Raw genomic sequence first — 11,211 nt, 5'->3', positions numbered from 1 at the left:
CATGCAAGGCAAGCACTCTACCACTGAGCCACCTTCCCAGTCCAGAAGACCGTTTTGTTGTTGTTGTTGCTTTTTAAACTTTAAACAAGAAGTTATATTCCACATTGTTTCTCTAAAATGAAAACCGAAAATTCTGGAATCATAAGGCATGATCCTCTATTCACCTGCTTTAGATCTACTTGATTTAGAGCAATTAGCCCAGCAAAGAGAATCCACCTCAAATGATCACACAGGTGGTAGGCAACAGGCTTCATGGTGTCACAAATGGCTCCAAGTAGGTTCAAAAGCAGAAACCAGGGGGTGACACAGAGGCCAGGTTGGGAGGTAGGCTACCGCCCATTTATTGAGGATAGGGCTTTCGAACTCAACTTTCACAGTTCATGCAAGTGAAGCCTGGCTGCCTTCCAACAGGAGACTGGAGTGATTGGGTTGGCAATCAGCACCTACCCAGAGGATGAATTGGCAAAGGCAGGCCAAGAGTCAAGAGCTAGAATTAAATAAAATTAGAGTATGTATAAAAATACTGTCACACAAGTAGAGAACAGTAGTTCTAGGAGCCTGGGGATGGGGGAAAAGCAGCTAGAGAAGATGGCTAACAGCTACAGGTGTGGTTGGCTAAGAGTAATAACATTCTATAGCACAGCAGGGTGACTATGGCAGATAAACCGCATAGTAACCAACAGATGGAATTGAAGATATGAATGTTCCCAGTGATAAGCAATGAGGCACATCAAACATGTGATGGACATACCAGTTTCTTTATTTTGGGGCGGAGGGGCTGTCATGGGGCTTGAACTCAGGGCCCAGTGCTGTCCCTGAGCTTTTTTGCTTGTCTAGTGATCTACCACTTTGAGCCACAGCCCCACTTCCAGTTTTCTAGTGGTTAACTGAAGATAAGAATCTCACAGAGGGGGGCTGGGAAGGTGGCTCAGTGGTAGAGCGCTTGCCTTGCATGCCTGAGGCCCTGGATTCCACTCCTCAGCACCACATAAGCAAAAAGAAAAAAGCCGGAAGTGGCGCTGTGGCTCAAGTGGTAGAGCGCTAGCCTTGAGCTGAAGAGTTGAGGGAAAGCGCCCAGGCCCAGAGTTCAGGCCCCACGACCGGACCCTCCCCCCCAAAAAAAGAATCTCACAGTTTCTGGCCTAGGCTGGCTTTGAACTGGGATCCTCAGATCTCAGCCTCCTGAGAACTAGGATTACAAGCACAAGCCATAGGCACCCAGCTCATATACCACTTTCATTGATCAGATAATACACCTTGTACACAGGCATCAAAATGTCACACTATACCCCACAAATATGTACCATTACTAGGTATCAAGTAAAAAAATGAAAGTACATTTAAGAACTGAGAAGGGAAAGAAAGGATAATTTTGAAGCCAGATGGCCACATAACTTACTCCATATAAACCACAGGACTTTTGAAAAGAGTCTATTTACAAAATGCCCACACCAGAAAGGTAGTCTCTCTCTGTCAAATTATACAGATTGAAGTCTTTTTCTTAACTGGGTAGGGTCTGAATGTATTATCCTGTGAAAGGAGGATCTCCTGATCTCATTTTCTTTCTTCTGCCAGTTAATTTAGCAATCAGGCAGCTGGGGGCAATGTGAAAGGATGGTGAAACCATTAAATGAAGAGCTTAGGCAATTCCTAATGGTTTTCCATTACACAAAAAACTACTGCATACTGGACAGCCTACTTTTGTTTTGTTGGTGCTAGGTAAATTAAATACAAGAGCTTGGGGGAGGGGGAGGGGAATTCCATCACTGAACTACACTGTCCTTGTTCTTTTTGCCTGTTATCCAGAATACTTATTATATGTGCATCTCTGAATACACACCCTCACTTCCCCAGATCCATAATCTGTGGCAAAAATAAAAAAGAGCAATGATCGTTGAAATAATATGGGGTAATATACAATAAAAGTGCCTATCTATGTGTGTATATATATATACTTAATACTATAGAAAAGGTCTTTTCTTACTTGCTACAAACACAGCACTTCAGTAAGTTACAAAGAATACAATATATATACATATATACACATACATATAGTTAGTGGAACATCAGGATTTGTGTTATTTATCTTGAATTACTAATTACAGTTTCACTCCAGTGCTTAGAACTAATCCCCTCCTCTAATAAATTGTACCAATGATACTTACATCTCTTATGTCACACATCTGGGTCCATGTGAAGACTTGGTGTGGGGGAGGATAAACAGTGTAATGTTTTCTTTCTTCTGCAACAAATCCCATTAGCTAATTTAAACATAAGATTAAAATCAGTCTGGGGGGGGGTAAAGAACTCAGTAAAAAAGCAAGTAGCTCCCTGTCATGTTTTAAATCCAAACCCATTTAAAAATCAGCAACAACAAAAATATCTGCCTGCCCCGCCCCCAATCCTTAACCGGTCCAATTCTTCCCTCCCGGGCGGGATCCACGGCTACATCTAAGTGGATTTGTCTGCCTTGAGTTCTTGATGGTCCAACCAATTCCTTCTCCTCCCCTTCTCGAAAGAGTCAAGCCTAGCTCAGTCTGTGATGATTTTACTACACCAGCCATTCCTGGAGAGCAAACTAAATGGCTTCAACAATGTTATTATCTTACAGGGTTTAACAACTCTAACCAATAAAAGTGTTCCGGATTCAAAACACCAAGGCGTTATTTGCAGCCCTCTGTCGTGAAAAGACTATTGGAGAAGGTAAGAAAAGCCCGTGAAAGGAACAGTCTATTGGGAAATTTAGCCTCCTAAACAAGACAAGGCCTGCCCCCCCCAAGGGGTACGGCTCTGAAACGTGACCTTCCTTCACCTTTATGAAGTAGGGTTTCCCGAACTCCCCGCTGAGATGCTGCTTCCAGCTCTCCCCGAAGCCCACCGGCACGTTGCGGGCCGCGAGCCGGAGCAGGGCTGCGGCCTTGTTCCTCTGGATGCGGCCCAGCTGCTCGGGGCTCAGGGGCGAAGACGGCGGCGTGCCCGGCTCATCCTGCCCGGCTCGGATCTTCTTGGCAGGGCTGGCCTGGAAGGGGTCCCCACAAAGGCGGGTCACGAACCGCACCGGCCCTAGCTTCCGGCCCAAACCCAAAGGTGGATGGCAAAAGACGCCCATTGGTGGGGCAGGAAGGAGCCAAGCCAGACAACCGAAACTTAAAACGCAGAGGAGTCGGGAGCCAGCCCGCAACACCCCCACGAAAGCCGCCCGCGAGGGGGACCCCGGGCCCGGGCGCCCCGCTCTGCGAGACCCGCCTCACGCGCCCCACGTGGCCTTTTCGCGGCAAAACCCTTCCGGTCCGGCCCCCTCGCTCCTGTAATTGGACGGCGGGCTTCGCAGGGCGGAGCCGCTCAGCGCTGATTGGGTCCCGTGGCCACCGAGGCTCGACTCCATTGGCCGGGCTCCCAGCATGGCGGCCCGTGAGGGACGCCGGCGGCTGTTTTGAACACGTGGAAGCTGTGCGGAGCGCAAGGCTCCGGGGGAGCGAGTCAGCGGTGCACCTCACGCCCCCACGGGCAGGCAAGACTCCCTGTTTTCTTCCCCTTTCCTGTCCCTCGTCCCCAGCTCCCCGACAAGGTCCCTCGTCAGGTCTCACCGCCTCCTCGCCGCTCTCCTCAGCTGCGGCCGCCACGCCGGTCCCCGGGGCGGCCGGCTCGGGGCTGCAGGCAGGTCGCTTCCGGGAGGGGTTCGGGGAGAAGAAGGAGTAGAGGGTCTTCTGGCCGATCATCCCGGAGTCGGAGAGGGAGCGGACGCGCGGTGCCTAGGGACCCGAGGCTGGCGCGCTCGGCGGCGGGCGGGTTTGCGTTTGGCGCCAAATGGCCCGCGCATGCTCCGAGCGGGGTGGAGGCGGGGGGTGGTGGTAGTGGTTAGGGGCTGGGGGATCCAGTGCGCATGTGCCGGAGGGGATGGGCGCCTCGCCCCCGGGGTAGGTGGGACCTGGGAGGCCTGAGCTGGATTCCTCCGTTGTGTTGTCCCTTTGACTCCACCCCTCAGCAGTGTAAAAAAAGAAACCTGGGTTGCCTTGGGGTGAATGAAGTGAGCCTGATAATAGTTACTAATCTACTTTCCACCACCCTGTCTACGGAGAGTGAAGACTTTGAGCTGGGAAAACATTTGGCACAAGGTTTTATTTATCCAGGAAACTGCGCTGCCTGACCCCTGGGTTAGAAACTCAACTACTCTCCCAAATCTGGAGTGAATGGACAGAGATAAGAGATTTCATCAAGGCAACTTACTTTTGCACACACACAAAGTGCAATACGGTTCCTCTACCCAGAGCTAGGTAGAGCAATGTGCTAGTTTTTGCTTTGTTTTGTGTGCCAGTCCTGGGGCTTGAACTCTGGGCCTGGGCGCAGTCCCTGAGCCTCTTTGTGCTCAAGGCTAGCGTCACTTCAGCCACAGATTGGCTTTGGGCTTTTTCTGACTAGTTTATGGGAGATGAGAGTGTCATAGATTTTTCTGCCCGCGATTCTCACATCTCAGCCTCCAGAATAGCTAGGATTACAGACGTGAGCCATCAGCAGCCTTTCTCCTGTGCCTGCCTCCCTCCCTCTGCATAGACCTTTGGGAGTGTGGATCCTAGCTCCTCCTCCTTATCAAGGAGTTAGGCTCACATTCTAAGTATGATTGATTACCAAGGCTAGAAAGGGGGCTATTCTTTAATTCTTATAAAAGGTTTACTCCCCTCCCCCCCCCCACAGCTGGCTGGGGGCGAGGCTGATGAGGGATGGCTGACCAATACAGTTGGAGGAGGTTGATGAGGTCAGTGGAAAACTCCCACTCCAAAGGGGGACTTAATTCCTTCTAACTCTGTTGATAAAAGATGTATCTTCCTAACAAGCAGCACACCTGGTAGTTGGTAGTTGGTTTTATTTTTTTTTACTCCTTTGATAAAAATTCATCTCCCTAACTTGGCTAGCTGGTCATAAATAGGACAGATAATAGTTATAATTGAGTTAAAAGGGGAAAAAAGCAAAATGAAGTTCAGAAAATAACAATATACAAGATGAAGGCACTTTGGTTTGACAGAAAAGACTGCTTTTTTCTCACACCTTGACTCCAGCATACACATCTGGGATTCTTCTCTTTCTTATAGCAAATCTTGAATTCCACAGCAACAGTTCCCATAGCCTGGCTGCAATCCCTTAGCTGTTCTCTTTCCTATCCAGGGATTCTTTTTGAAACATAAATTACATCTTACTTCCAGCTTCCCATCACTTCCAAACTGCTTCCAATGCCAAGTGAATCCTGATACTTAATCTGGTTTCCTTGCAGGTCTCCCTGAGGCCTTACACACACACACACACACACACACACTCCTCTGTCTAGAAAGCTATGGCATTACTCAGTACTTTTTAAGGAAGGTCTACCTCACCTTCCAAACTCTCACTCTCTTTATAGCTTCACTGTTAACCATAATGTCATATTTACTCTTGTTCATTTCTGTCACCATCTCCAAAATGTAGCCAGGGCAAGGGCAGGAATTTTATTCTGCTGATGTGTACCAATGGCCAGGACAAGGAGGGAACAGGTAGGAAGGAAAACAGCTGGTGGTTGAACAGTGCCCTTATAGCCCCCTTGAAAAAGTTAGGTGTGTATATGAAGTTTGCTTACATTTATCCTGCGTGGTAAGAGCACTGTTGGAAACCTAGACTGACACCCTTGTGTCCTTCCATAATTTTAGAATTTAGTGAATAACAAATTCACAAGTACGTCCATTTTGTTGGCTTAATTTCCAAGTATTACTAAGGTCAAGTTTTTGCCCAAGGCTAGTGCTTTACCACTTTGAGCCACAGCTCCACTTCTGGTTTTTTGGTGGTTAATTCAGGATAAGAGTCTTAGGGGCTTATCTGCCTGGGCTGGTTTTGAACTGTGATCCTCATATCTCAGCCTTCTGAGTAGCTGGATGACAGGCATGAGCCACTAGTACCTGGCCTTGGTATGTTCTTTTATCCCACTAATATTAATTCTCAGATCACACATAATACTTTTTTTTTTCTGCTTATGTGGTACTGAGGAATCAAACCCAGGGCCTCATGCATGCAAGGCAAGCACTACCACTGAGCCACCTTCCCAGGCCCACACATAATACTTAATAGAGAGGATACAAAATGACAAGGGGTTGGGGGAGGGAGTTCCAAGAGGCCTTGCCTAAGGCAAGTGCCGGGATGGTAAAGGGAGTTGCTGCTGGTGACTCGGAAAGATTCTGGTAGACACTTGTCCCTGAGTGCTTGAGGCAATTGGTTTCAGGCTTACCAGATCTGGCTGAATGGCAGTTCCAGTGAGTATTGTCTGTCACGTAAACAGGGTAATGGAACTCAGCTAGAGCCTCCCACCCCAAGATATAGACACATTTTATAGTAACTGGGAGAAGGCTGACATGAAAAGGTACACACACACACACACTTCCATTCATTTGAAATTTTGGGGCAAACCATAGGGACAGAGGAGAGATCACGGTTCTCCCAGACTGGGGTGGAGGGGGGAAGAAATGAGAGCCAGATGGTCTCATTTATGGATCTCCCACCAGCAACAGGACGCTTTGAGACCACATGCTGCTGTCCTTACGCCCGCACTCTTAAGCCCCAAATCTCTTTGAAGAGCATTGAGCAGCCTCTAGGGCTTCACCGCGCGTGCGTGACGTTAGGCAGGCCCTCAGCAGGGCCCTGCGATGCCCGGGCAGGCCTGCAGGCGGCGCTGGGGATCACCCAGGGACCCGCGCTTGCCAGCCGGCCGGAAATCCACCCACTAGCGGGCGGAGCTCCGGGCCGGGGGTTTTTCCTGCAGCAGCTCGGGGATTTGCGGGGCAGATGCCCGGACCCTGAACTCCCTCGGTCCTGCGGGGCGGAGATGGACAGTCACTCCTTCTAGGGGTGACTTTGGGCACCTTCCCCCGCCCCCAGGGGCATCGTGGTTTGGTTTGGATGGGTTTCCATACTTGGCTGTGGTGTTGCAGATTCTGGGGTTAGAAAGGCAGGTCTTGCCATTTTTTTAAAGTTCTGGCGCCTGGAAGGGCCAGCAGATCGTGAGAGCCAGGCGTGGGAGATGCCGGGAACCTAAAGCTCTGCTTCCTTCCTAGGCCCTGGCTGTGGCCTCTGTGAAATGGGCGCCTCCTCCACATGATGGTCGCTGTGATCCACTGGGGACGCAGCTGGGGCACGAAGGCACCTGGTCCCTGCCTCACCACGGACCTCCAAAGGAAAGGCCAGGATGGACAGATTCCTACAGAAGACAGCCCCAGGGGTCCTTTTGGGAAAAACAGCCAAGCAAAAGCCCACCAGAGAAGAGGCAGGAGAAGATGGAGGAATGGCAGAGAAGAGGCCCAGGAGAGAGACCCCCGGGGACACCAGCCACCAGGCAGGCCTGAGCTGGAGGCAGATTCGTGGGGAAGGTCTGAACTGTGATTACACCATCCTGTTTGGCAAAGCAGAGGCGGACAAGATTTTCCGCGAGTTGGAGCAAGATGTGGAGTATTTTACTGGTAAGGGGAAGGCTGCGTTGATCTTACGTTTGGAAAATCTGAACTCAGAGGATTTGTGAATTCCTGATGGATTTGGTGAAGGTCTTGGGCTATAAATCGGGGAATGGAAGGGAGCAGATGAAAAGCAGGATTGTCTGTCTACTGGTAGTCAATAGAAGACTAGGGGAAATCTGCCTGGTTGCTGCTAAGTCACTGAGGAAAGTTAAAACAGGCTGGGTTCCGTGTAAGGCCAATGGAATCAGAATCGTTAGGTGCACATCTGGATTTCAATATTAAAAAAGAAAAATCTAGGTCTGGGCATATGACTCAGTGGTGGAACACTTGCCTGATGCACACATCTGGGGTTAGATCCAGGCATAAAACAAGTTTTCATGGGATTGTCAGGTGCAGGTGAGGGCTAGAAGCCCTAGAGCAGGACGATGCCATACAAGCAGTAACTCCTTTATCTGAATGCTGAGTGGTTCTCAGTGCTGCCTGGGGGGGTGGGGTTGGGGGGAAGACCTTGTTGCTCCGGCAGAGATGGAATGCAGGTCCACTCCCACAGCCTAGTTTCTAGTTTCCAAGTGACAGGGATGCTGTGGGCCCCAGGACCACACATTGAGAGCCTGCTCACTACTGACTTCGCCCAGCCTGGGCTGTGTAACCTCACAGGTGACAAAATGAAACCTTGCTCAAAAATCTTGTGAAGAGTGTTTAGGAAACAGTGATCCATGTTTCTCTTAAGTATAAGGCAAGAGTCACTTTTTTTTTTTGGCCGGTCCTGGAGCTTGAACATAGAGCCTCTCTGTGCTCAAGGCTAGCACTCTACCACTTGAGCTACAGTGCCACTTCTGGCTTTTTCTGTTTATGCGTTACTGAGGACTTGAACCCAGGGCTTCATGCATGCAAGGCAAGCACTCTACTGCTAAGCCACATTCCCAGCCCACATTTTGCTTTTTGAGACTGAGTCTTTGTAGCCCAGGCAAGAGGCCAACTCTTGCTTCCTCAAGCTGGGGTTATAGGCATGCACTACCATACTCAGCAAGATTCACTAAGCTCCCATGGAAATTTGGGGCAAGTCACAGTGATGCTTGAGATGGGGTCAACCGCAGGCAGTGTACACCCTGGGGAGCCGGCGTGTCACTCTCTCGTCTGCATCTCAAGGGCTTTATGGGATGAGTGAACTGCCATGTTCCATCTGCACAGGTGCGCTGGCAAGGGTGCAGGTGTTTGGGAAATGGCATGATGTGCCGAGGAAGCAGGCGACCTATGGTGACGCTGGGCTGACCTACACGTTTTCAGGCCTTACGCTGTCTCCAAAGCCCTGGCTTCCAGTTCTGGAACGCATCCGGGATCGAGTCTCTGACGTGACAGGACAGACCTTCAACTTCGTGCTCGTCAACAGGTGACCCCTTGCCCTGACGCTTGGCCTGTGTTTTTTCTCTATGTGTCTTCTCCAAAGGGAAGTTTGTGGTCCTGTCATACTTGGTTCAAGTTGTTCTTTGGGCCAGGTTGTTTTGGACAGCGGTTCCTGGAAGGGGTCTGGGCTCAGTAGAAGCACTTGTGACAGTTGGGGCTGTAGAAGGGAAACGTGTGCCTCGTAGGGCATGGGACACATGCTCGGCTTCCACCCAGTAGATGCCAGGAGCGCCCGCCTCCACACAGACGCCTGGCATCTCCTGGCATCTTCCTGGCTACAAAGCCTAGGCCGAGACAAGGTCACTCTACAGGACGTTCCCTGAGGCTGTGACCTTTGACCTGGGAACTAAGTGGAGACCCCAAAGCCCACAGGCATCTGGAGAACTGGGGTCTCTGGGGTGTGGCTGAAAAGAGAGAGGGAGGAGTGGGGTACAGAGTGTACTTGGAGATAGGCAGGGCCAGACGGCCGAGAATGGGGGTTTTATTCTATGTGTAGGGAGCGATCGTTTTATATGGCAGGCTTACATGCAAGAGCTGGGGACTAGGAGACATGGTTGTGAGCCTGCACGCAGGACAGGTGGGCCTGGGTCAGAGGCGAGGCTGGCCTGAGGGCCCTGCCAGAAACATGGCGGGGGCAGCCTTCGGCACACTGCTTCCTGCAGCGGGGGGAGAGGCTCTTCTTCTATGCTGTCCTTGTTTCCCATCACAGGTATAAAGACGGCTGTGATCACATTGGAGAGCACCGAGACGATGAGAGGGAACTGGCCTCCAGGAGCCCCATTGCCTCCGTGTCCTTTGGTGCCTGCCGGGATTTCTTCTTCCGGCACAAGGCCTCCCGAGGGAAGCCTGGCGGCCGGCCGGGGGACACAGTCAGGCTGCAGCTGGCCCACGGGAGCTTGCTCATGATGAACCACCCGACCAACACTCACTGGTACCACAGTCTCCCCGTCCGCAAGAAGGTTCTGGCTCCACGGGTCAACTTGACATTTCGTAAAATTCTGCCTAAGAAATGAGAGATGTTTGTAACAGTTAGCACGACTGTCTCTTCCTTCTCTGTCTATTCTGAGTGAGCCTGAAGCAGAGGTAGCTTGGTGACTTTTTTTTTTTTTTTTTAGCCAGTCCTGGAGCTTGAACTCAGAGCCTGGGTGCTGTCCCTAAACTTTTGTGCTCAAGGCTAGCCCTCTACCATCTGGAGCCACAGCTCCACTTCCATTTGGTTAATTGCAGATAACAGTCTCACACTCTTCTGCCCTGGCTGCTTTGGAACCATGTTTCTCAGAACTCAGCCTCCTGAGTATCTAGGATTACAGGCGTGAGCTGCCAGCTCCCAGCTTGATGACATTTTAGGACTTGTCCTGTTATACAACAATGTACAGTGCTGAAAGATGGTGTTTAAATCAAACCCACAAATTATGAAAGAATGGCAGTTGGCTTCTTTTTCCCCTAACAAAATGATTTTTTTTATTGCTATAATACACAGCAGATACAAAAGTACCTTTAGCAAATACATAAATCAGCCGTCACCATGGCACAAACTACTAGCTCAACTTAGGTTTTTTCCAGAAAGAAGTGACTACGTACTTTATAAATAAAAATTAGAAAACAGATTATTTGGTGGCTAATGCCTACTAATTTACAAAAATGAGGAAGTTAGCTTTCAGGCAGATTATCGCTCACATTTACAACGCCGGCCCTCAGCCAGCCTCTGAGGGAAGGCCTGCTCCCAGCCGACAGCCCGGGCTTGTGCCCTCACACTCCCCCCCCCCCCAGCCCCCAAGCCTGAGGAGCAGGGATGGGGCAGCCCTCACGCTCAGTTACACTTTGCAGGGCCACCTGAGGCCACTCAGTGTCACGTGACACAGGTGTGTTCACTCCCACATCAAAGCCCAGGTGTGCAGGGCCGGCTGTGGACACATCAGGCGGTCCAACCTGCTCTCACACATGTCCAGGCCCGGTAAGCCTTCATGGTGACCTCTGTCACGGCAGAGTGCCATCAAGTCCTCAGGCTGCCCGTGGGCCTGCAGGATGCCCTGGCCTGCCTGCGCTTTGAGCTGATATGCCAAGGCTCGTGTGGAAGTGCTGGCCAGCTCAGTGGGGCCTTGGAGCCTGCGGGTGGCCTGGTTCCACAGCTCTGGAGAGTCTGCCTGAACCGGGTACTACTGTATCAACATTCCTTCCTCCCCGGGCTGCATTCCTGAGGCTTGTCTGAAAAGGAAAGAAGCAGCTCCATATACTCTCTGTATCAGGACGCTGGAACTGAGGGATGCATTTAGAATAAGGACCCAGAACCAAATGGCAGCACTAGGGGTCAACTGACACTTTATGGGCCTTTAAAACACCC

At 50.6% G+C, this 11,211-nt stretch overlaps 2 protein-coding genes across 3 annotated transcripts in view; one reads left to right on the top strand and one right to left on the bottom strand.

Annotated features, from left to right (window-relative positions):
* The window catches only part of Ung (uracil DNA glycosylase), a 9,905-nt gene extending 6,116 nt beyond the window's left edge, over positions 1–3,789 (bottom strand). The window contains exons 1-3 of the mRNA XM_013014345.1: positions 3,588–3,789; positions 2,813–3,019; positions 2,166–2,261 (exon numbers count right to left, since the gene is read on the bottom strand). Coding sequence (XP_012869799.1) covers positions 2,166–2,261; positions 2,813–3,019; positions 3,588–3,719 — 435 coding nt within the window. The 5' untranslated portion in view covers positions 3,720–3,789. The remainder of the gene's footprint in view (positions 1–2,165; positions 2,262–2,812; positions 3,020–3,587) is intronic.
* A 3,412-nt stretch (positions 3,790–7,201) lies between these two features.
* Alkbh2 (alkB, alkylation repair homolog 2 (E. coli)) lies at positions 7,202–10,028 on the top strand. Of its 2 annotated transcripts, none has more exons than XM_013014336.1 (3): positions 7,202–7,472; positions 8,754–8,856; positions 9,580–10,028. In XM_013014336.1, exons 1-3 carry the CDS (start codon positions 7,202–7,204, stop codon positions 9,881–9,883), a joined length of 678 nt encoding a protein of 225 aa, XP_012869790.1. In that variant the 3' UTR covers positions 9,884–10,028. The 2 variants fall into 2 exon arrangements, with proteins under 2 accessions (XP_012869790.1, XP_012869789.1); XM_013014335.1 differs by having other exon boundaries at positions 8,658–8,856.
* The last annotated feature ends 1,183 nt before the right edge of the window (positions 10,029–11,211 follow it).

This window comes from Dipodomys ordii, unplaced genomic scaffold (genome assembly GCF_000151885.1).
Source record: "Dipodomys ordii isolate 6190 unplaced genomic scaffold, Dord_2.0 Scaffold23, whole genome shotgun sequence".
NCBI lineage: Eukaryota > Metazoa > Chordata > Mammalia > Rodentia > Heteromyidae > Dipodomys > Dipodomys ordii.
Note: the sequence above shows the minus strand (reverse complement) of the source record. Positions and strands in the feature narration are given on the sequence as shown.

Bases quoted from the DNA above. Each gene is read 5' to 3' on its own strand.
- Alkbh2 (XM_013014335.1), top strand. From the start codon at position 7,202: ATGGACAGATTCCTACAGAAGACAGCCCCAGGGGTCCTTTTGGGAAAA. The intron at 7,473-8,657 runs GTAAGGGGAAGG...CCATCTGCACAG, and splicing joins AGATGTGGAGTATTTTACTG to GTGCGCTGGCAAGGGTGCAG. The intron at 8,857-9,579 runs GTGACCCCTTGC...TTCCCATCACAG, and splicing joins AACTTCGTGCTCGTCAACAG to GTATAAAGACGGCTGTGATC.